The sequence below is a fragment of the Macrobrachium nipponense genome, chromosome 10 (genome assembly GCF_015104395.2).
Source record: "Macrobrachium nipponense isolate FS-2020 chromosome 10, ASM1510439v2, whole genome shotgun sequence".
NCBI classification, from domain to species: Eukaryota; Metazoa; Arthropoda; class Malacostraca; order Decapoda; family Palaemonidae; genus Macrobrachium; species Macrobrachium nipponense.
The window spans coordinates 60,115,777-60,143,101 of NC_087204.1; the positions used below are offsets into that span (position 1 = coordinate 60,115,777).

The 27,325-nt window shown below is 35.5% G+C and overlaps 1 protein-coding gene across 1 annotated transcript in view; it reads left to right on the forward strand.

Moving 5' to 3' along the window:
- LOC135223637 (proline-rich protein 36-like) overlaps window positions 1-27,325 on the forward strand; it is a 116,487-nt gene that overhangs the window by 37,484 nt on the left and 51,678 nt on the right. The window contains exon 2 of the mRNA XM_064262267.1: window positions 4,714-4,780. Within this exon, the coding sequence (XP_064118337.1) occupies window positions 4,714-4,780 (67 nt within the window). The remainder of the gene's footprint in view (window positions 1-4,713; window positions 4,781-27,325) is intronic.

Below are 27,325 nucleotides of genomic sequence, written 5' to 3' on the forward strand. Positions count from 1 at the left end.
GAATTCCCCCAAATTCATCAATATACAAATCATGAAGATAGTCAGATCACACGTTAACTTGCATCAAATTTAACACGAATGCGTAATGTTACGTTGATTCCAAATTTTTACACTATACAAAAAAAGGCCACTAAATCCATCTTGAAATGAAGCAAAAAAGACATAACCTTATTTGGGTGTTTATGTTTCTGTGCAGGACACATAATATATCATCGCATGTGCAATTTTACATTACCATGAGATTTTGTTTAATGCAGAACCTTCTTCATCTGTTTATTGATTTCAAATACTGTTTTCAAAGTAGTTTTTAATTCAGTTTTCTCAAATAAAGCATAACCTTTTTTTTCAAGTTAATCAAGACAACAATTACCAAACTAGTACAAAGGTTAACTGACGATTAAACGCGGTGTGCCACTGTCTATAATGATATCATTCGCTTGAGAGATTAAATTTATCTAAGAACATTATCTTTTTTAAAGTTGTAATCTCTTTTGTAATGATCGGTTACTGTGATTAGATTACTTCTTTGTGGTAGGTGAATTTATCAATGTTCACAACAAATCTTATTTCATTACTGATAACGAGGTTTTCTCCAGTGCACAAGTTTGTTTAACCCTTTGTTTTCAGATGAGAAGAATGAACATGGGTGATAAATTTGTACATGCATTCAAATGGAACATTCTGATATAGTTCTGAATCCTTTCTTCTTCCTCTTCGTCCGCTTCTTACTCTTCTTCTTCCTCTTCTTCTTCTTCTTCTTCAATATTTCTAGAATGTTAAAATATTGTATATATATATATATATATATATATATATATATATATATATATATATATATATATCATATATTATATATATATATATATATATATATATATATATATATATATATATATATATATATATATATATAATATATATATATATATACATCAAATGCTTCTTTCGAAAAGAATATGCGGGTATTTATGACAACTGAGGTTATTAGAAACCCATTATTATTAACGTTTGGAAGTTAATCAATTTATTCTAGATATAACTTTAAACTTCCTGCATTTGAAAATGGTGTGGAAAAACAGGTTTTTTTTAACAGCGATTTATGTTTGCAAAAAATTATGTTAATTGGTGATAAAGATGACAGGTTGAAAAGGCTGATGAAAGAGATTCAAAATGCTTGTAAAACGTAGCAATCAAAGTGAATGGACATAGGATTGGTTGAATTCTGTTTCTTTTACTTACTGCCAAGGCGCAGAAGTTTATACTTTTACTTCTGAACCTGGCTGTGATCAAATTATGAGGCCATGCACAAGTCTAGAGATTGCTTGGCACTAGTATACAGCAATTTTTATGATGCTATTACCAGTAATGTGGGACCTCCGATTGGGACTGTTGATCATTTTATAGTTTATTTAATCATTACATATTTGCAGGCTTCCCTTGATGCTCCCTTTTCTTGTAAAATAAATATTTAATGTGAAGGCGAATTCAATATAATTTTGAGTTTGCTTCTAAATTGGGCACTGTTGTATAAGGAAACTGAGCCTATTGTTCTTTTCTGATTGTCTTGTTACTACAAGAAGTTAGCGAATTTCATTTCTTTTGTGAAAATACTGTATTGAAGACAAAGCTGGTTCAGTGAGGATTTTTGAGATGTTTTCCTGAAGAAACTGGTGTCTTTTGACATTGAATAACTATACCCGACAAAGAGCTGTATCTCGGAGAGTTTATGCTGTAGCTGCAAATTGATACGGTTGGATTACCGGTGAGCGACCATCACATCTCTGTTTATTGGGGTCGACTGGAAAGTTTCTCCCTTGCTTAAACGAGATGGCTCTGTCACTCACTGTCCAGAGGTAAAGGTAAAACTTTTGGCTGATGTGTTTTGACAGTAAGTAAAACAATAAGAAACTCAATATGCCCCATTCTTGTTTTTATGAAGCTAAAAGGACTAGTATATCTCTGTCCCCTTGTTTGCAATTTGACTTTCTAAAAGGAATAATCCCTAGATTCTGGACATGAGCGCTGTATGATTGGTCTTAATTTTAATGTCACATTTGACTGTGTTAATCTTGTGGTTTGTCTCAAAACTTAGACAGATTGGAGTTGGTATACAATTTGTTTAGTACTATCATTGAATTTTAAACTATAAAATGTAAAGAATAGTTGTTGTTGGGCACTATTGTGACAAGAATGTAATTCCTTGTGTTCACGAGTGTAATACTTTTTGTCTCATTACATTATATACATGCGATATGATATGCCATTGAATATGCAGACGATGATCCTCTTGGCATTGATTTCATCTGTGTATAGCTCTGTGGTTACTGAATATCTGAATAGAGATTAAGCTAAAATCATTGAATGGGGAAAGTTATGGTGATGAAATTTAACGCTATCAACACTTACAGTATGATTGTTATCAGGTCTAAACCATTTGACCCCAACCCACTCAGATCTTTTCATTAACAGCGTGTCATCAAACACAAGTTTGAGAAACATGCAGCGTCTATCTCTTCTTTTAACTGCACAAAGTATTTTTATATTGAGAAAGTCTTTCAAAAGTTTTTTAGCCCTAATATATCCCTATATGTACGAGCATATTCCAAGACAAATGTATTTTTTTTTCTATTCTGCCATGTTTTTTTCATATTGATCGCCTTATAGTTCTTTAGCAGCTGACTTTCATCTTAGATTGTTAAGCAAATTGTTGAGTTTGGTTGGATATCTTATCTCGCATCTTGATTGTTTTCTGTGGTACAATTATTCTTTTAGCTCATTGTCCATGCTGTTTAAGATATTTCCTAGTTATCATTATCCATAGAATTCAGATTATCTCCGATTATACCATCTACCAATTATTATTAGATAAGTAGCTCATTCTTAGTCTTACCGTTTCTTCTGTTAGATGCAACAGCAGTTTTCTAGAAGTTTGATTCCTGTTGAGACCAAATTATTGGAAGGATCTTGACCCTGTAGAAGAAACGTTGGAACTTCAGAATTTCAGACTTAGTCCAAACTCGTTTTTGTTGAACAGACTGACACAAGCCCCATTTTTTTTTTCTTTTTTTTTTTTGCCTGATTAGTTTTGTTTGTTTTTCTTATAGTATTTGTACATCCTACTTATCACTCATTCATAGTTCACAATTACCTGTCAATTCCTGTTCTGTATTGGGAGCTTGCTATTATTACCGGTGCCCTTTGGTTTGTAGCAATCTGAATACCACTCTGTGTTTGCTGCTTGGCTGATAATATTAATTATGAAAGTAGACTGGAAGTGCTGAAGCACACAGGCACTCGGGAATAAATGCTATGGATGGTGGTGGAACAACAAGAAAAGGCTGAAATAGTGAATAGTTAAACAATGAGGGATAGTTGGAACTTTTCAAAGTTTCAGAAGTGAGGAGTGACTAAGGAAAAATTCTATATAGTACATCAACAAATTGCTGAGGGGGGCCTTCTTTGAAGAAATAAAATAAAAACTTTTTATACGAATGCAAAAACTAGAAAAAGTAGATATGAATTCCGTATGTTTTATGTATGTGAATAAAATAAAGCGAGTTATACAAACCATGTTGGTGAAGAATGGTGAAGAATGGTAGATGTGGTCTGGTCACGTGAAGAGAATGGCGCATGATCGTCCAGAGAAAAGAATTTAAATCTGAAACATTCCTATGTAGAAATGTATGCAGTGGGTAGGCTGTGGAATATATATAATTTCATCGCCAGTTAAAGATGACTGTGGCAGTGACAGTTGCAATGTTTATCTTGGAGCCACCTATTTCTAGTAGAGTAGTGCCTTCTATAACGAAAAGAAAAAAATAAGTAAGTTCCTTGCTCAGACATCGAAAGCTTTACCTTTGCAGAACCGTATGTAATTATCAATACATACATAAAACTATAATATATATATATATATATATATATATATATATATATATATATTATATATGTGTGTGTGTGTGTGTGTGTGTGTGTGTGTGTGTATGTGTGTGTGTGTGTGTGTGTTAGTGAGTGTGTGTGTTTAATGGCTATTATCTTATTGCCAAAAAAAAATCAGCAGTCATGTCCGTAAAGAAGTCATGATAAAATCTAACCTTCAATAGTAATTAGTGGAGGCGAAATGTGATATTCAGATGCTTGTTACAAACACTGAGTGAATCATTCACACTATCATGCTAAGAAAATATATCAAGGGAAACAGCTTGCAGACTCTGCAAAGGAGAAGAAAGTTGATTTTGTGAAGGATTAAAAGAAAAGCGTGTTTGAAAACGGTGACAGCTGAGTAAGCTGGTTTGATGTGAAGCCAGGTTTTAAGACTTCTGTCACACGTCTGGTTTATCTTTGGTTTTTTGAGTGGTGGCTTATGCCTTTTTTTCGGCAGATGGTATATGAAACGAGAGCGACAAGTAACAACGAGTAAAAAAAAACAATATTGTTTTTCATTACTTAGAATCCAGCGAAATTTGTTTTTCAGCACTTTTGTGAATAGAAATATACAGAAATCTAAAAACAATGCGTTGCAAATGTTCGTCCGTATGGACTTTTCTTCACAGACATCCACTATATGAATTCTTTCGTCCTTATATTCTGGAAATCTTTGCAACAACGGCAAATAAAATGGGTAAACAGTTGCATTCTTTTCATGAAAAGTTTCAGCATTCATAACTGAATTTTGAGTGAAAGACAAATAATAATGAAGGTTTCGATTTTCAGGTGCAGAATGGAAATTATTAAGCGATGCTGAGAAAAGACCCTTTATAGATGAAGCGAAGAGGCTAAGGTAAGTTTTTCACATATTCTTTCAAACAACATATTCCATTAACTGAAACTTTATGTGCTCTTACTCAAATAGATAGCTCATCACCAGGTGACGAGTAATGACAATAAGCTCATTTTGTTTCATTGTTCTTCCCAGTACAAGTTGATCACATCACAATGATTATGTTGAAGGTTAACTTCCGTCCAGCGACTCATTCTTTACAGTATTATGTCACACTATTTCTCTGAGATAATTCGGTGAAAAGCATCCTTAACGGTGTAAGAGTATTGGGAGAATAAATCTCAATGCTCATATGATCTAAATGTATACAGAAATCACATCGATAATGGTCGTCTGCCTTGGAAGAAAATAGAATCGCCACATAAGAAAACAGTTATGTATATCATCTAAAGGAAATCGCACTGAAATAAATGCCAAGGTATTTAACAGGTGGTAAGTGAAATGCCGAAACTCGGTTGCCAGAGACGCTAATTTCCTAAAGTATCCTTCAAACTTATTATGAGATTCACAGCCGGTGTCTCGGTGTTTTTCCGGAATGAAATCATATCAACGTACCTGACAAAGATGACACTTTGTCAAAGGGTATCTTACTTCCATACCTAATTTTTCACTGTATTCTGTACGAAAGTTGTATAATTCTGGCAATTATAAAAGTAACACCGACTTCTTGTAGACATCGCCAGCCAACAGAGGAATGTCTTTCGAAGATACAATGACGTAACTTATGACGTCATTAACTTGCCTCCTTCTCGATGGATAATTGGCTATTCGTGAAAAAGTCTCAACCTCTGGCAACAATGAAATACAACCAATACTCCTTGATTACACTTTGTAGTAGTAGTAGTAGTAGTCGTAGTAGTAGTAGTGGTAGTATTATATAGGATTTATGCCATGAAGTCGAGTGTTAGAATCCTATAAGAAGAGGGTTTCCACAAGTAATCCAAGAAATTACTTTCTATCACTATTTCTCCATTGAAGAATTATATAATAAAAAATCAATTAACAAAGTGAAGAAAACTTTGGCATTCGTCGTAACTCCTTTGATATTTTTACCAATATGAGAATGAAGATCATTGTAACAAATAGAGCATATATAATTATCTCTGTGCACCTTATGGAAGTCAACAAATGACGAAAACTTGGTAGCCTCGGATGTCCGGGTTTAATCTTTACCCAAAAGAGGACCCTATTATTCATTTACCTGTTCAAGCTTACGTAGGGTTTGCCACGGGCCTCCTCAATCCTAAATAATTGTGCAAGTCGAATCACGAAAGCTGTCCTGCAACCACGGGGACAATGACTTATCATTGCCACCATTCTTGAGACCTTGACAAGGTACGAATATTCATTCAGAATTTCAGAGACAGCTGTTTATCGTCATCACCTTGTGGGAGTCGGGACGTCATATGTTTACGTTACGTATAACTTTCAACCCATATATCAAAGTGTTCCTGCCAAAAATCCGAAAGCACCCCTTAACAAGTGAAACATGCCAAACCGGGGCCAAAACGCCAAAATCTTTATTTTACTCTTATGAATATACTTTTTTCTAATATAAGTAATAAAGAATGCTGCCGAAAATTAGGTAGGGATGTGAAGTATTCTATGGCTAAGTAATATCTTTGTCAAATACACAGAAAAAAGTTGTTCCGGAAAAAACACCGCGAATAAGGCTCTGAATCTCATAGCTAAACTGGCTTCTGAATGCTTTCGATGTTGTATTCACCAAAATGCTCTGACAGGAATGACATGTTAGAAGGTCGTTAATGTTGACTTAGCACAACATAAATCTTTTGTTCTATTTATTTACTAAAAAAATATTTTTCAAGTACAAACAAATAAAGCAAAAACAAATCTTCGTACAGATGATGAGGACTGGCAAAAAAATGGCTTCGAATATCACACAGTTCTCTGAACTTAAGATTTAAAACCTTACATAGTGTTCCATAAAGAAAGAATTCTTCAAGAAGTGCTCCACAGTCCTACGTCGCTCATTCTCTGCAGCCTTTCTCTCTTGAGACACACTAGAATTATCTTATTTACGGCAGCCATAATGGAAGCAAAAGTTGAAAATTGTATCCAAAGCTGGAAACTAAACATTTACCTTAGAAAATCGATTTCCTTGTTATCTAATGAGGATAACTTATCGCTAGTGTGTAGAAATGAGTGAATGTTTGGGAACCTAATGTATTTGGGCAAGGTTTAAACGTTCTAATATTTCTGAATTTCTCAATCTTTTCAACATGTTTGTCATGAAAGCACCCAATCTTAGTAATCGGGAGCATAACGTTGCAGAGAGTAATCAGAAAATTTCTTCTATTTGAAATTCTTAATAAGACAGCAACTCAACTCAACAAATATAAATATGAAATGATACGCGTAAGAATCACTCGTATTTTTGTAAACCTTACCGAACGCATTGTTGGGCGGTCGTATCTAAATATTTCGAGCTGAGTTTACATTTGATTTATGGAATCTCACATAAAGTCTGTATTCTTTGACAGACAGCGTCAGTTTCTCCCAACTTTGAAAAGACATCCCTCTTTCTTCGCATTCATGCATTTGAATTTTAGGTATTTTAGGTATTCCAAACATTATCATTTCTTCAACATCGGAGCGGAGATTGTTTAGTTTCCAGATGAAGTAACTCATATGTCAGCGTTACGAGATCTTATCAATATATAGTCAATAGACAGTTGATGCTAAACGTTCAATGAAGACGATAAATAAAGCATTGTCATTAATGTAAGACATAAAACACCGGCAACAGTAAACCAGACGGCAAAGTAAGGCCTAATCATACAGTGTGTAGCATACGTTTGAATGTTTTTTCTTCCTGTTTTGCACAAATGTATATCAGTCAAGTATGAAATTGAATTTGGATACCTTCTAGTGTTAATATGTCACTGATGTAATGTGGCATACTTGAAACGGCAGTGAACCGGGTTAAATATAATTCGACGAATATATCATAAATTTACACTCAGAAAGCTGTTATAATTCGGAAGATAGCCAATAGTATGATTCATTTGGTTCAGACATATTCATTTATAATCTACGATTGCCTGCGTAGGGTATGGTCTTAAAATTTTGTACCAGTTCCTAAAAAGATTTCCATACCCTTTCGAACAGCATATTGAACCAGTAAGTATTATGATCATTCATGTCATATTACTGTAGATATAACAAGTAAAAGAAACTGGTCATGAATTCGACAAGCAAATGGAATCAGTCATCAGGAGCATGGGTAATGTTTTACCAATGTAATGCATTATCAGTCAACAGCGACCTACAAAGAAAAAATCGAATGATAAAACGAAAAAAATGCTGTATAACAATGCAGTTCAGTGGAGGTTCAGGTATGGCACATAACACAACAATAGAGATTTACCTCATGACCTAAACAATGGGTTTCGTGAACTTGCATATCATACGTTTGCCATCTCAAAACATGATCCAGCAATCTAATAAAGATTCGGCTCTCTTTCTATTGGGAAGAAGAGAACATTATTAACAATACACCTTTTCCCGTTACACGTTTGATTCCAAATGTGCAAACTTTCCGGTTCTCAGCAGTTTTTTTTTGGATGAGGCTGAAAATCTAATGTGCTTTTGCATCATAGCCCTAATCCACCCCAGTTAACTAACCTGAACACACTTAATTCACTGCTTAAGTAGAGAAGGATTAAATGGATTATTCAAGAAGAAGGGATTAAGCTTTTGCCCCCAGTGCGACAGGTCTGTAGTCTTTTAATAAGTGAAACACACATACACACACACACATATACGTGTATATATATATATATATATATATATATATATATATATATATATATATGTGTGTGTGTGTGTGTGTGTGTGATGTATATATATATATATATATATATATATATATATATATATATATATATATATATATATATGTATATATATATATATATATATATAATTATATACATATGTATAATGGTCCCGTGGGTGAAGTATATGAGATCCTCACGTGAAAATGAAAGAAGGAGGTACCAAGACTTTCAACTTTTATTCCAAAGTCATCTTCAGGGTACTAAACAATTTTAAGAGAACAACTTGCACAAGAAAGCAATATGAGGTCACAAATAACAAAAGTCAACAACCTACTTAAGTATGCAAATAAACATTGTTCAAAACAAAAAAAACTTTTAAATCATCAAAAATAAAGCTTCTCAACAATGTGTCCATCTTAAAAAAACCATCGCACATTAGTTAAAGGATGCCTCATTAGTTGTGTTAGTAATATGAATATGAGCGATGGTTATTTTAAGATGGACAAATTGTTGAAAAGCTTTATTCTTGATGATTTAAAAGTTAAACGAGTTGTTAGATATTTTACAAAAACAGTTTTGTACGGGGATTTGTTGTAACTGCATATTCCCGCTAAGTACGTTTTTTGTTTTGAACGATGCTTATTTGCATACTTAAATAGGTTGTTGACTTGTTTTATTGTTATTTGTGACCTCATACTGCATTCTTGTGTAAGCTGTTCTCTTAAAATTGTTTAGTACCCTGAAGATGACTTTGGAATAAGAGTTGAAAGTCTTGGTACCTCTTTCTTTCATTTTCACGTGAGGATCTCTTCTACTTCACCCTCGGGACCATTGTGGAATTGCAAGAAGACCTAGCTACAGAGATTTTATTAATGTAACAAAAGCTTGAGTTGCAGTAGTTCATTTCTCACTGGACCACATGATGCATGTAGTGACACAAGCAATGATATTAATATACTATGTGTATCAGTTTCGTACTCAGTGGAATGGATTAGTTCGCCTATTGATTATCATAGCTTGCTATTAATATCTGTATTAGAAAACACAGAATTAAGTCCATTTCATGTAAGCTATATGTAGACAGTATCGCCAAAGAAATTACATATCGCTTCTACTTCTTGTGAAGTTAAAACTAATATAAAGATATTTTAATCCTTTTTAAATAAAAGTCTTTCAAGAAAAATTAGAGGCTCGTGTAGGTGTAAGTCTCGATCACACTCAGCTGACTGGGATGACGTAGAGTTAATCCTTCTGAGATTTAATTCAAGCGTATAATCTTTGATTAGAAATTTCAGGCATTTCGATGCAGATATAGGTTAATCCTATATTATTATTATTACAAAGTTATGTACGACCTACATCTCTTGCTGCTGCACTTTTCAAGCATACGTTAGGGTTTGAAGGACAGCTTTGTCCATCGGCCATCAATCACATAACATTTGGTTTTGGTCCTCCTCTTTTGAGGGACCATGTTTTGAACTCATAGAAATTATTCTGGAGGTTCAGTTTAAAGATTAATTTATTTTCGTTACAAATAGTTTTATTTTTCTAGTATATTTTTTAAATATATAGGTTCATTTTCCTGTCATCTTGATGGTTGACACCATATTGAATATTTATATATATATATATATAATATATATATATATATATATATATATATATATATATTATATATATATATATATATATATATAATCCTCTCCCACGAAAGGACGTAATTATTATCAACTAAATAATTTTCCCCTACCGGTTATATATATGAAAATATTTTAATTTCGGGATGGAGCGAATTGGATATTAAGGACATACAGTACTCGATGTAAAATACAACACAGACACACCACCACACACACCACACACAAAGTATATATAGATATTATATATAATATATATAATATATGTTATATATATATATATATATATATATAATATAAGCCTCTCCCACGATGAGGGCACGTAATTATGATCAACTAAATAATCCCCTACGGTTTAATATATATGAAAATATCATTAATTTCGAGGTGGAGCGAATTGGATATTAAAGGACATACCATGTAGCTCGATGTATAAATACACACACACACACACAAATATATATATATATATATATATATATATATATATATATATATATATTATATATATCATACATACATCGAGCTACATGGTATGTCCTTTAATATCCAATTCGCTCCACCTCGAAATTAATATATTTTCATATATATTAACCGAAGGGGAATTATTTAGTTGATAATAATTTCGTCCTCTCGTGGGAGAGGATGAAATTATTATCAACTAAAAACTTCCCTTTCGGTTAACATATATGAAAATATATTAATTCCGAGGTAGAGCGAATTGGTTTTTAAAGGATATTTGTAGCTCTATGTATGTATATGAATCACGGTGATGTGGAAGATTCATAGATATATATCTGTATACTATATACATACTTTAAATTTCATGCTGTTTTCCCGAGTGTTCTTTCATTGCATTCAAGAACAGCCCAGAGAAGATTAAGGATCCCAGCTTAACCTTCTGTATGGGTTTGTCATAACCCATTGACTAAATTTATATAATATCGGTGGTGATCTGATTTTAATGCAAAGGGGTTGTTCTGTTTGAAGCATATATATAATGCGTAAGGTCTAATTTTTGTACGATTGTGAAATAAAAGAGATGACGATATTCAATGACATTTGAAAGAAAGTTCGCGTTGGTGTGGTGCTAATAGATTGTTGGTTTATTGAGATGCCAGCGAGTGATATAAACTTCCAAGGAAAGGCTTCCAGGGAAAAACCAATCCACCGGGTAAGTCTTTTGTATCACAGATTCTCTTTCTCATACCAGGTATTAGCGGTATCGATACTTCGGCATTCGTACGCCAGACACTACATATTATACTTATTTTTTTGTTTAAACGGCGACCCCTACGTTACGACGGGTAAAACTTCAAAGTGTTATCATTCTCTCTATTTTCCCGTCAGCCCAACCATTCAGTATCATTTCAATTTTCTTTGACGGCAAAGTCGGAAGGAGGTTTGCAGTTGGTAGTGTTCATGAGTCTCCGTGTGTGTGTGTCTGTGTGATACTTATAGATAGACAGAGAGATAGATGTTCATTTATTTTTCTGCATACCAATAATACAAAAGAGGCCAATAGTGGCACCAGACCTACTATGGCGTACATAATATATATTGCGATATACAGAACTAGCGTGCTAGAGTAGTTAGATACATATAGCATCCGTGCATGAAAAAGTTTAGTTTATTTGCAAAAGCAATACTATAGAAACCAAACGAATGAGAGAACTTACAATCGATATGAAGCCACAAGAATATCCATAATTATATGTAATCCAACAAAACATGTGGAATTATATTTTCTAGACTTATATTTTATTTTTTTTAAATGTTTTATTTATCTATTTATTATTATTATTATTATTATTATTATTATTATTATTATTATTATTATTATTATTATTATTATTATTAATTTTTTTTTGGAAAAATACACACCAAAGAAATATCAGTAGTATACAAAACATTAACGAAAAACGCTCATTATCTACGTGTACTAATACCCACTGCGTAAATTTGTTTTAGTGAGAATTCAGTCAGACTAGGAAACCAAGAAACTTTCAGGTAGTGAGTTGATAACCTTACAACACGGGAAACTCGTAAATTATATTCGATCTCTAGAATAACCGTTGGAAAGTTTATCCTAATAAATGTATGATGAGGCATAAGTGGCTAAAAGGCGTATGGAATATGTTATCATTTTTTAAAGTAAACATTTGTAAACATCTTAAAACTTTATCAAATTGAATTGTTTGTACAGCCTACTTGTTCGTATAAGTGCACATACTGTTTTCTATTCCTCAATGATGTTGATAGGAATTAATTAACTACACCTCTGAAGCCATTTAAGATAACTTACAAACGATTATTTCCCTATCAACAGTATCGAATACTTTCGGTAGATCGAGAAAACTGGCAATCGTGAACGATCTTTCATGGAATGTTTTTAAAGTATCACTAACAACATTAACAAGGTGTGACGCGACTCCAGCTTACTCGGGACGCGTGCAAGATTTTCCCCTCACGCAAAAGTTGTAAACATTATATTCCTAACTTAATGCAAACCGGTCTTTGTAACCAATATTTAGTACTACTTATACTAACAATAAAGACCAAATATAAAGGAAACAAATTAAACACGTTCGTGTACAATCAGTTATAAGTGGAAACACAAAATAATCGAACAGAAACAGCCTAAATTCAGAACACCGAATGAATTAAAACGCGCTCAAATCTGCAGTCAAATAGAGCATAGTTTCATCAAATAGAGGATAGTTTCACCAACGAAGATTAAGATAAATACGCTGTAGCCTGTGAAATGTTCTTACCCTTCCTAAATCCGAATTGCAGATCTGATAGTATATACACCATTTTTGTTCAATTTTATCATTCTATCTGTGGGTGAGAATTCCAAATACTTTATTTATGGTTATTCAAGTAGTTATTGGTCTGTAATTGACCAGTTTTATTACTTACCAGATTTTAATGACCATAACTCTACCAACCTTTAGTGAATTCAAAGAGATACCATTAGATACACTTACTGTGCATCTCAGGGCCGTGTCTAATTGATTTTCGTCGATAAAATCTTACCAAAGCATCGGATATGGATCGTATTTTGGAAATAGCTATTTGAAGCCACAGCCTAGTTGGCAAAAATATGCAGCGATGTTTAATGTTAATAATCAAGGCACTTATCCGAGTAAATAAAAAAAATTCAAAGGGAAACTTAGCTAAAACTGGCAGGTTCGTAGATAGAAGCTAGTAAAACGTCATTACTGAAGACCCTCCCACTATTTGATACAGTAGTATGACGTACTTTACTAGACACCCCGCCCATACCTATACTTTATGAATGAAGGCTTAGATGTTGATATTAGTAGTAACAGTAGTATATGGAATTCTGGTGTTGTTCTTACACTTATACTCCTAAGTAGAGTACAATAAGGGAATAGCCCAATTCGTCTTTGTTTCAAATTGAACAATGCATCAAGCCTTACACACTCTCTCTCTCTGTGAAAACCATTGTTACCCTACAGTTTCAAAGATAAGTTAAGAATTGTTCAGATACCCACGAAATTCGCCACATGGTCGTAAGGCCTTTGCGGATAAAGACCAGTATTTAGCAAATTAATAAAAATGCATTATATAATATACTTTGTTTTTCCTATGCACACAGTCATGGAAAGTGTTGATAATGATATTGTTAATCATAATGATAATAATCACACTAATACTCATTACACTTATTATTGTTATTAATATAATAATTATCATTATTGTTGTTATTATTCATACTTAGGCATCAGCTAAGAGGATGATAAAATATGCACAAATACATATGCCGTATACATACACACATAGACATATATGGTATGTACATAAATACACATACACATAATAAATAAAAAAATAAAATTAATTATATATATATATATATATATATATATATACATATATATATGTGTGTGTGTGTGTGAGTGTGTGTGTACAAGGAGGAGGTCAGTAGAATAGGTAAGTTGTTAAAAATGGTCGTTGCAGCTAGTCAGCGAGATAGGTTATGAGTCAAGAAAATTCGGCCATTGTTTATTTGTATACCTCTTTTTCAAACTCGTCATTCGAGTATTATCTCTATAAAGGTCACCTTTATCCTCGTGTTTGAATCGTTTGGTGTTTGTGTATCGCCTTACCTATTAGTATTTAGCATTTGAAAGATACGATTCTTTTCTTTGTTGCATACTGCATTTAGCACTTAGCACGAAAGCAGTCTTGCAGCCACGACGACAATTTTCTAGGCTTGCCATAGGTGAAGCAGCAGTCGCGCATAACCTGGCTTTGGCCTATGAATGGCCGGCTGCCCTCGCCCTGTTGTCGGCGACGTTTACTATTATGCAACGTTACCATGTACATCGGACCAAAATATCATACTAAACACCTCTAAATGATCGCTTTATCATTTCAGTATGACTGCATTTTACCAATACCATATATTTTGTATAACTGATGGTCAAAGACTAAGTATAATTTGCGTTATAATTGTTATATATACCTATATTCAATGTAAAATTGTACAATTAAAACAGTAATATTGCCGTAACTACATTTTCCAAATTCCTATGCTATAACATTGTCATACGTACCAAATTCTTATTCATTACCCGTCTTATCACTAATGGAAATCACAATGTTATCGCCATTCTCAACAACGATTTGCCTAGCCCTTTCTTTAATACTTATTGTACAAGAGGGTCAAATATTTGTGTTAATGTTTCTACGATCATTATCATACTAACCCTGCTATTACGTCTGATGTCAGTTTACGTCAAAGCTAGCCTCTCTCTGGGGATTACTAAATTTAGTTAAGTTTCCCTTTAAATTTCTTTGATTTTCTCTGATAAGTGCCTTAATTATCCTTGTACATCACTGGATATTTTTGCCAATTAGGCCGTGGCTTCAAATAACTATTTCCAAAATACGATCCATATCTGATGCTTTGGTGTGATTTTATCAACGAAAATCAATTAAACACGGCGCTGAAATACACCATGACCGGCACAACAACATCCGAGACAAGCAGACTTATATTTGGTTTCAAATCATGTTTCACATCTCAGTATTTCAACCACCTCCTCGTTAACCGACCAAGCAGATGATTAATGGTTGACCAGGTTTTCTTTAAGCCTTTTTCATTTAAATTAAACATGTCAAAATAATACTCAATACCTTTATTCAAGACCCATGTAAGTGCATTTTTATACACAATGAATTGCATTTTCCCGAGGTGAATTTTGAGAGTATTGCTGCTTGAGAGACTGGAAAATGATGAAATAAGAAGAGCAAGCTTAGTAAAGATTACAGAGGTGATAAGAGAGTCACGATTGAGATGGTTTGGGCGTGTGTTAAGGATGGATGACGAGGAGAGAGTGGAGAGGGCTTAGGAGGAACCTGTTAGAAGAAGAAGATCGAGAGAAGAAAGATATGGAGAGGAGGTTTGGTGGAGGAAGATGCCTTTGATAGATGGCAGAGGAATAGGCGCATCAGGCAACCGACCCCTTAATGTAGGGGTAACAGTGGGAAAAAAGAAGGAGAAGAAGAAATTGCATTTTCCTTATTAATCCTAGTTTTAGCAGACCAGAAAATATACTTTTTCTTAATACATTTCTGTAGCTGTAGCGTTACCCAGGAGCACTGACAAGATAACTTTTAATTCGCTTTTTTTAACAGAAAAAATAGAATTATAAACTTTGGAAAATTCTGAAGTGAACGTATCTCAGGCCTGAATCACATTTCTGATTTGATACACATGGCGGAAACAAGTGTTAAATATGTTATTGACAAAAATTGTAATTGTAGATGTATTACTTAGACTAGTTTCAATGGTCTTCCAAATACATACAATTAATCTAAGTAGAAAAAGGATAAGGAAATGGTCGGTGAAATTTAAATAGTATTAGACCTGAATCATGGTTTCTACCTTCCTTGAAGTTAACCCAAATATAAATTAAAGAATATGGAGTACTAAAGTGGCCATCATTGAATTTAGCTGGAATTGTAACAACTGGGGAAGCGCTGTAACCAAGGAACTTGCAGCAACAACAACCTTATCGATATACCTTAATTTAAAAGGGTTAAACAGGTTCATATTCAAATCTCCTACAATCATAACCTCCGTATTCCGCGGAAAACTCATAACAACCTCACCAAAACAATACCCCATTAAAAAGTAATATGGTCAGCAGCTCGGGAGCGATGAACACAGTAAATAAGATATCTAAATTTTTTCTATTAAAAACAATGTTAATACTTTCATATTTGATCAAACAAAATTTATTTTTCGCCAACCTCTAATTCAAATGTTAATCGCAAAACAAAATTCATTCCTCCCATAAAACTATCTCTCTATACTATCATGAGTATCCAGTTTGGATCCTCTATCTTTGTTCTTTTCTTCAGCCAAATGTAAATTTTGAGTAATAGATTTGGGCCGGTAAAGTCAAATTCGAAATATATAGTACGAAGCAAGATGTAGAGTAACCTATTTCCATGTTTTAAACTAGTTTAGAATTTCCCTTCCGCATCGGGATGGATAAGGGATCCTTTGAGAGAATTTTGACTTAGCAGTTTTCCCCCTTTTGTACTGCTAAAACAAAAGAAGACGAAAACCCTTTAACTGGCTTTTCCCTGAGATTAGTTTCTGGATGACAAATAAGGTGTCATTCTTAGTCAGGATGGGCTGCTGACCGATGACAAGACCTCCACGATAGGGTCATTCACACCTAAGGGACTCCCTTTTTGTATTGTAACAGGGTCCCAGTTCAATATGCTGAACAGCTATTATTAAACCAAGAACTTCGTACCAAGTCGCTAACACGTCTCATGGGAGGGGGTCTCTGGCTTATCTCTAACTTTCTACCTGACCTCACCTTCCTTTTTACCTGACCCGGTCCTTAGCATTGTTGTCGGACCCTCCAGTTCCAACTCCGCCTCCTTGCACCTGTAATGTTCTCTCTATTTTCGCACTTTCCTGCCGTCGTTCAAATGTTGTTTTTTAGATTACAGTAGGCTACTAGCTGCAAAGATGAAGGAGCCGAGACGAATTGCCCCTCAACGGACTCGGACTTGGGTTTTGAGAAAAACAATATCCAATCTGGATTGGATGCCACTGGTTCAAATATTTGGGTATAAGTATGGCTTGGATTGGCAATTCCAATTGTATTTGTCTGTGACTAGTAAGACAACAGACTGCCCTAGCCTCAGGATATCACTCTGATAGTGATAGGTTGCACACAAGTAAATAATTTTGATAATTAGAAAATTTGGTTTTTGTACAATTGCATTAGCCCCAGCCAGCATTGCAACTATGATAGTGGCGACCTTGGCTTAGGATCTTAGAAGTTGTTGCAAACTTAAAAAGAATTAGTAATTGCTAGAACAATCTTGAATTAATCAGTTGAATAGCTATCGGTTTCAAAATCACATTATATGGGTTTAAAGTTAATGTGCATATAACTCTTGCTTAATGTAAATTTTCTTGAATTTATAACAACAGTAAAGTATAACTCGCCATGTGTGTGACTTTTGGCGCCAGTTGTTTATTGGGCAGTGAACATTGTGTCGAGATTTGTTCATAAGTAAGTTTGCTTTTCCTGTTCCTGCATTGTAACCTTGACTGGTCATGATTTAAAAGTGCACACAGTATTAACATTTAGCAAGGATGCTCCAATTTTGTCTGGTTGCATTTATTCCTGAATTAGGAAGGCTACTAGCTTTTACTTTAAGAAAAACCAGCTCTATGTGATATAATTGTGTGTATATACATTGCAGATATACAAACTCCTGATTTACAATTAACTTAGTACAAACTCATTGAAGAATTTAGCCAAGACTTTGATTCCTGTTTAGAATCTGGACATGTTGTGTCATTTGTTTTACCAACACGTTTTGAGTCTGGAGAAGACCTGTGTGTCTTTGTGATAAGTGTTTGGAGAACCCTGTTCATTCCCGTGATGGAACTTAGCTGCACATTGGCCTTTTGGTGTTGTGCCTTATGTGTTGTTACTCACTTTAACAGTGCCATTTTTGGAAGCTTTTGAACTTGTTGAGATTGGTGACAGTGCCAGTAGTTAAGATAGCATTATTGTGGTACTTGTATGCAAGTGTCACCACTACTGACACATTCACACTGTTTCATTACCATTTGAAAGTTTAGTGGTTTGTGGAATGGTGAGAGTGCCAGTAAAAGGTGGCAGTTTTGTCCAGGCTAGTGAGAGTAACAGTAGTTACTGCCACCATCACTGACCCTGTTTATGCACTTCTGGTTGCAGATACAAGACTTTGAGGTTTAGGAATTGGTGAGTGCTAGTTCCCCACCTGTGTCGCAGTTACACTGTTTAGAGCGCTGAGAGGTCTTACGAGACTTGGATTACGAGTGCCACAATCGCTGGTACTCCCAACAGAGCTCACTTGAGCTGCCTTGGAAGTAGGCTGTGTGCCTGACTTCTAGTTTGAAATTTATGAGTGTGTATGGGTGCCTCACAATGATTTGTGCTCAGAGAGCCATGCACTATTTTGAGTGCCACCAACCTGTAGATTTGGGCAGATTGATACTTAGAAGTTTCAGCATTTAAGTACCACCATTGCTGACACTCTTTGACCAAAGTACTGAGTACCCAGTAGTGCCACAGTTGTTTGTAGTACTCTGAAGAGTACACATATCTGGTAGTGCTTTGTTTGAGTTCCCTCAACCTACACTTCTGTGCTGACAATCATGGCAAATCATGCCGAGGATTTACAGCATTTTCAGGCTTTGGGAATAGAAAGGAATCTCTGCAGAGAGGTCCTTACCATCTGGGTAGACACCTAAGTCGAAAGAGCTCAAGCTGTAAGACTGGAAACTGAGGAGGGAGAACGAGTGGAATGTGAAGCTGCATGGCCTTACGAACCTGAGTTGGCACGTATAGATGCCAGCATGACTAGACCACCTACAACTCACTCTGTGCTCCAGGAACTTATCAGTCTTGTCCAGCTCTGGTAAGATGAAGATGCTGAAGGGTGGTCCTGAAGGGTGGCTCAACCACATCGCTAGAGTGTTTCAGAAGTTTCACCCATCTGCTGCAGAATCGACATTAATATTGATTGGACACGTTCAAAGGAAAGGCTATTTTGCCCTTTGGTCTCTCTGTGTGGATGGCCAAGGGAATCTGGACCTTGTGAGGAGTGCCATTACCAGAGCCTATGAAATCACCCCCGAATTGGGTTTATTACAAAGACAAGAATTTCAACAGCTGGATAGAGTCCCTAGCCTCCCGGGATGCAAACGCAGTCATAGAACGATTTAAAGTTGAATATTTCTTCTACTATGATCCTAGCAGCCTTGTAATGCACCTGCATGAAGGAACTCCTATACCATAGCAGAATGTTGCAGGTTGGCTGATGAGTGGGAGACCTCATAATGCTCACCTGAACTCATTGCCTATAAAGATTACACCTCCAGGATTTACAGTGGCAATGGCTCAACCTGAGAACAGGGCTATGCCTAAGCCATCCTTGTGCTACCTGTGTAAGAGTCCAGGGTACCGAGCTAATGCTTGCCCCACCAAGGAACTGAATAAGCAGAAACCAAGACCTGCTCGGTCCACCACCAGTGCTCTGCCCCAGCCCAGCTGTGATTGCAAGTCTGTGGGCCACGTTTCCTCACGGTTCTGTGGCTGTCTAAAGTATGTTGTTCCTAATACAGTCCAGATGAACATTTAATCAGTGGGGTCTACAGGATGGCTAGAACTTCCTCAGGTGACTGTACCCTCATCTGGTGGCTCTGGACTGGCCCAAGTGCTCTCGAATATTGTTGTCACTGGGTCAGAGGTCTACCAGATATTATGCACAGAAGTACCTCCTGAAGCTGACATTCAGGAAGATGAACGCCTATTGATTTGCTGGTTCAATGGATTTGCACTAGGATAACAGACAAACTAACTACATGACATACCATGTTATTGCAGCTGCGAGAGTCACGAGTGCTGCTCCGCTGCATGATGGCACTACCAGTCCCCACTTAAGAAAGTGTCACGTACACACAGTATCCTTTCTCAGATGTTTGTCTTGGGGAGATTCCATGGTTACAGAAACCTGACAACTCTGCTCCCATGGCTCAACTTCCATGTATGATCACTGGGGTTGATGCTTTTGACCCCAGTCTGAGCTGTGATCAGCTGATGGCTGCACAAGCAGCTGATCCAGATTTCAAAAGATCATTCAGGACGCCCCAACTGACCTTGACCTTTTGGGAGGCTGGACCAAATCCAGTACCTCTTAGAGAGTGGAATATTTTTCCAAGTTTCATGAGCAAAGGCACATCTAGCCAACGCTCTTAAAAAGCGTCTATTGGTTCCCAAGCTCTTACACTGTTTAAAATGTGGGAGGACCCCCACAAACATATTGGATTAAGGATGCCCAAGATCCAGAACTGCCTGCATGTGGCATGGGCCATTGCCTAGGTAAATGAGGCTGCAGCACAGCAAAGAGTCAAAATTCAGTTTGACAAGAATAGATGGACTCAGACACTTGCAGCAATTGACAAGTTCCCTCAGTTACTTGGACAATTATGGACAGAGATGACCCTGCATACCCCTTGACTTCCCTTGAACCATCTGCACTTTTAACGTTCTCTCTATCTTCGCACTTTCCTGCTGTCATTCAAATGCCTTTTTCAGATTACAGTAGGCTACTAGCTGCTAAGATGAAGGAGCCGAGGCGAATTGCCTCTCAATGGACTCAGGCTTGGGTTTTGAAAACAATAATTTCCAGTTTGGACAGGATACAACTGGTTCAAATACTTGAGTATAAGTCCGGCCTGGATTGGCCATTCAAATTGTATTTTCTCGTGACTAGCCTCGAGATATCACTCTGATAGCGTTAGAATACTCCCAGCAGTTGACTCTGCTCTTTGACTTCAGCTCTGTCATAGTACATTATAATCGGAAGTGGTATAGCTCTCCTTGAAACAATCTTGACGCTGAAGGGCAGTAAGATCAAGAACTGTGTTGAGCCTGCCAACGAATCTAATTTACAAATCGCCCTTGACTTGGTTCGTGATTGTTGAAAAAATTTTTCTTACCCTTCGGTGAAGATCTGCAAGCGACCCACGTCCCTTGGCCGGACTTGATATGGACTACATCCGTTATTCTGCCTTCTAAGGTAACTGAAATTGAGCATTAGTTCTTTCGGCTTTTCACCCCTGTTCCTAGTACTTAACTCATTCTTATTTTTAGCTGTGTTTTCTCACTTCATTTCCATTCCTAAATGCTCGTCTCCCTATGAAACTAATGAGTAATTGATGTGATATAACTAACATTGATAGTAACTTGCTACTTTAAAATAAAGCTTAAGCTTAAAGCAGTTTCACGTAATATTGATGAATTGATCTTCCTGAGAAGTAACTTTCCTAGTACAATTACTAGTATTTCATACACGAATTCTTTAAAGACTCGTATAGACTGTCCCTTAGTGTGCCTGCCCCTGTAGGTCAGCAATGGAATTCACTCAACTCTGCCAGTGCCTCCATTGAGGTATCATATACCTGTATGCCAGTGACTCAAGCTCGCTTACAGTGCTCCACTACGTAGTGTTATTGTGTTGTTGTTAATCTAGTTCATGATCCTTATTCTTGTATCCATATTTTAATTCTGTAGGGCAAGTGATTGCTTGCATTTTGGTGGCACTTTCCCTTGCTATTGTGATTAGGAGAAGTAAAGTCATCAGTGCCACGGAGTTAGTTAATACTCCTGTAATTGAATATCTTCCGATTTCCCTTTTATAAATTACATTAATATATGGTTAATGATTTTTGGTTATTCTAAAGGGTTGTATCAAAATCTATGCGATCCATAGCACGCTTCTACAAAAATAAGATGGTTACTGCTGGTGTTCAGATCCCATATGGCTCCTCACGAGTTCCTCTACTTTTCGCTGACTTCGAACCCTTTCGAGAGTTTCTAGAAAATATTGCCAACTCTTGTGTGCTCAGTTCTAAACTTATAGAAAATTTTGCTTTCAATGACCGCAATCCATATAGCATCTTATTTCTGTACTTCGTCAAAAACTATTGGAAATGTATGTTTTTATGCTTTTTTTGGCCATCAGAGGTTATGATTTTTTTTTCTTGGTGTTTAGCGAAGAGCAAACTACCATCAAATGCGTGTTTTTTAACCAATCGAGGCAACACTCACAATGTTTTCGCTCTCAATCACATTTGTCATTGCTTGCTCAAAGCGGGTAATAAAGGTTTTCTTCATCGTCAAAGCAGATTTTTTCAAATATCTTCTTTATCACTGATCCAGAGCAAAGTAATATACTCGTGTTCGTCTTTTGCTAAATTTCATCAACACATACCTTAATTTCAGATTTTAAGGTGGGCTCGAGGCCTCAAACTGATCAGCAAGCAAAGGTAGGGTGCGTTCAGAAAACTCTGGGTTGCGTTCACGGAACTTATAAATATGTTTAGCAAGAGCGTTATGCTTCTTGTTCAGTTCTTTGTAACTCCTTTATCCATGAATCTGCAAATACCAATCAACTGGAATTTTATATAAATCAACACAACACCACAGTAAAGTTGAATGTTTAACATTTTCAGTTTGTCTAGTTACACTAAATTTGATAAAGAATACTGACAAACATAGTCCTGGCAGGATGCCTCGTTTGGGAACCACTGCAATAGGTTACTCATTTTACCACATTGATCTTTTGGGAATAAAATGGCCGAATCCTGTAAGAACTCTCGCTATAGAGACTCCGTTAATTTACTAGGATGGCTACTGGAATAGCATTGCTAATGATAATGATCAGTATTTTGCTGTTATTTCGTCACATGAATCATATCTGAAAGAGATCTGATGAAATATAGCGATATCAAAATCACAAGATAGTCTAAAATCATAAACACTTCTATTGGTCGTTCAAGATAGCCCTATTTTAGTCGTAAAACGGTGTACTATATATTACCAAGCATGGTTTTTCTCTTGCAATAAGGTTGAAAGCTCTATGTCTCCTCGGCTTTCATAATTCACTAATAAAAGTTCATCCAAGGGCCAGCTATAACATTGCTACTTAACTCTCCTAATCGAAAGTTAGCAGTGTAGCAAACGTACTACTACATTATGAACAGTTAATGTTAGAAAATATTGTGGAAAATATGGTCACCTCTCCGATAGGACTCAATTGAGGATTTACTAATATTAGGCTAAAACTTTCATAAATGTTACAAAACTCTCTCTCTCTCTCTCTCTCTCTCTCTCTCTCTCTCTCTTGTTTATAACCATGTAGTGAGTATTTATTAATGCTAAAATGGTTTTCCTCTTAATATATTCCGTGATATCGTTGACAGACAGCATGAAAAGGGTGCAGTGTAGCCACTGTTCCTCAAATCAATCATTTTGCTTGGCAGGTTACTTGGTCCCTGAGATTAGACTGTGGTTGTGAATTCGCCCTCTATTCCGTCGGAAGTATATACATATTAAAGTTTATTTAAAGTTTAAACTTCCTCAAAAATATCTGAAAAACGAATTGGCTTTAGAGCTGTCCATAGGGTTCGAAGGAATGGTATTTACACAAGACTCAGCGATCGACTCCAGTTTTAAAGTCTAATCATTTTCCTTTAATTAGTCACGAATAAATGAAAATAGTGCAGAGCTTTCTCCATGCTAGACTATCAGATGAACTTTAGCATTCGGAGCAACTTGTTTAATTTCACCTCAACTGAAGCCATTTAATCTTATTTCAAATTAACGGCCAAGGAAATATTCAAAAGTAATTCACTTTGAATTCCTGATATTGTTATTAATTTTTCAATGGGGTCAAGTAAAATGTCCATTTACGTATGAAATTTGATGATGGTCAGTGAATTAAACAACGAAAAGCAAAATGGCAATAGTTCCAAAACAACACGTCATCGAAAATTGACCTATAATACTCATGGGATTCAAAAAACAGCAGTTTAAGAAAATGGCTCTCAGCTAGCCTGGTCTTGAAGTACTGGCTCTTAGGTTAAGACTGTTTTTGTGCAATTTGGACTTTCTCTCTCTCTCTCTCTCTCTCTCTCTCTCTCTCTCTCTCTCTCCAGTGACTTTATTTATTTAATTATTTATTTATTTTGCCAATGTAGAATCTGGGAGAGTGGACTGGCAGACTGAGAATTCTTCCAGTTCATTAAACCAGATGGCTTGGAAACTGAGAGACCAAAACAAGAGATTTCTTGTTGCAAGGACGGTGAGATGGTGTTCTGAACTACACAAAATAGAAAGCAATTCTGCCGCATCCAAGCCAAACATAATCTGAGTTAACAGAGAAAAGATGAATAGGAGAATTCATCTTAAAGCTACAAAATGTTAAAGAAAAGTTATGATGACTGAGACTAGAATATTTGCGAAGCTTTGATTTTAGAATATTCTAACTATTAACAAGAACTGTTTACATATACTCAATCTACCCTTGTGTCTCAATATTTTTCCTGGATGCAGTTGCATAAAAGAATACATGGGAACCGTTAATATAAAAATAAATCAACCATTTTTCCGAAGCCTAGAAAACTATTGAGATGGCTTTGTCTGTCCGTCCGCACTTTTTCTGTCCGCCATCAGACCTTAAAAAATTGCTAAGGCTAGAGGGCTGCAAATCAGTATGTTGATCATCCGTCTTCCAATCATCAAACATACCAAATTACCGCCCCATACCCTCAGTACTTTTGAGTTTATTTATAGTTAAAGTTAGTCATAATTCTGCGTTTGGCAACGCTATAGGACAGGCTACCATCGGGCCGTGGCTGACAGCTACGTGGACCGCGGCCCATAAAGTATTATACCGAGACCACCCAAAGATAAATCTATTTTCGGTGACCTTGATTATACACTGTACGGAAAACTCGATCGATTTTTAATTGCTTTCTTTCCTACCCGATTGAAAGGATTCACTATTATCTTTGTCATTTGACTTCACCTGGGTTAAAGCACTCGACATTACTTAGATGTGATGTTCTAATAATTCATATACGAAAGGTTCCGTTTTGATTACGAATTAACCTTGTTATTCTATCGTAGACACACAATTGGTAATGGATAATTATCATTTGAAACGGAAAAAGGGATGCAAAACACTGGCATTTTTCTTGTTTTCACCTCAGAAATAAAATATTCGCAAACGGTAAAATCTCGGAACGTTTTACTCATGCATCAACAGAAATTCGACACAGGACAAGATACAGGACAAATACTGTGGTAGATATGTTTGACAAAAGGAAAAGGCCAGATATGAACTAATAAATCTATCCCATTTTAGTTTTCATAGAATCGAACTGATCAACTTATAATTCTGATAAAAATAAGTAAGTTATATTTCATTAAAGAATTCCGTGATTATTACCTAATAATAACTATTATTAGGGTAGGCAAATGTTTCCTATCATATGGAAATAAATTCTATCATACTTGAAACAATCTCCTTAGGTATTTCTGAACCCTTACCGGAAGAATGATATTCTGTCGTAATTTACTTTTACTCGATAATTCCCTGTTATTACATAAGATTGATAAGAAAAGATACTAACCCACTGAATTTACAAAACCTCTCAAAATAATGGGTAACTTCGGCAAATGATTGATGAAAATAATGCATTGAAAAATCTATACCTGTGATTTAGGTAGGAATATGAGGGCTTTGTATAAAAAAAAGATTTTGTTCAAATAAACTTGGCAAAAACTAAGAGCAATCATATACATTAAAAATACGGAAAGCCTATTATGTGCCGTGGGCATATAACTTGAAGCAAATAAATAGGTATACGAATCAATACTTAATTTGGGTTACGACAATTTATATGCTGTAATATAATTTGCAGGATGCAGTGAGGAATGTAACTATTTATGGTAAGACTACACTTCTGCGTATGATATAACCCAAAATATGTCATTCCTATATTTCTCTTTCTCTGTATCTCAGATACACTTTCTCATTTTATCTATTATTAATAGATGGATGAGTAGACTACTTAGTGAGAGCCACGTTCGGGAAAGGGAATCTAACAATAGAGATCAACAGTAAAAGAAAGAAAGAAAGAAAGAAAGAAAGAAAGAAAGAAGAAAAAAAAAAATTGGTTGGTTCAAGGATTTCTTAGACCGTTTTATAGGCATGCACTCAAGGATATGAAGTCTTGAGTTATATACATACGGAGCTAAGTTTTCACATTTTTTTCGGTTTCATTTAAAAGTCTTAAGAACAAATCTTTACGTATGATTGGTTTGATAGGTTTAACTGTTATCATTCATTCCTCGACTGAAATAACGTGCAATTAATCTGTTAATTAAGCTCTATTTTACAACACTTCGTAGAATAGTAAATAGCAAATTTCATTTTATATAAAAAAATAATAATCTTCAATCCCTAGACAACCACAATAGGTCTAGTGTGCAGAGACTTAAGTCGAAGTTTTCCACTGGCACAACGGAATGCGCACTCACGCTTTACTTGCCTTTGGTATTGTCAGGCACATTATATTATACTCTCAAGGAAAAGAAGCGCACATGTCAGGACGCATAATCGCTAATTATAAAACGCGCTATCGACAACATGATCGCTATTGGCAGCAAAGACTAAAGTATTTTGAAATGCTGATTCTTAATGCTTTTACCGAGATCCTAACAATTAACACAGAAGAAATATATTCCACTGTCATTTTGTGAGTTAAGCTGATATGAATATGGCTCCCATGATTTTTATTTTAACCACAACAGCTCTCAAAATGTATCACTGACATCTAAGGAAGGCCCGCATTTTCTTGCATATTTTCGATTTACGCATGATGTAGCGAATCGCAAGATCTTTAATGAAGACCATTTGGATTAAACAAGGGCATTCAAAACCAATGAGAATGATAAGAGAAAGCAAATGTAAAACCTTCAGTTGTTAACTGTCACTAAGTGAAATAAGACTAAAGAGATTTGTTTCAGAGTAGCGTATGAATTATGAGTCAAATATTATGGACATCTTCAACGATGTTTTAAATTACTGTAGTAATAGTACTAATAAACATGAAAGGGTGATTGAAAACAAAGTTTTTTCTAAAGAATGAGCTTCTTTGACTAGGAATTCGATGAATGATATTATATAATTTGTCA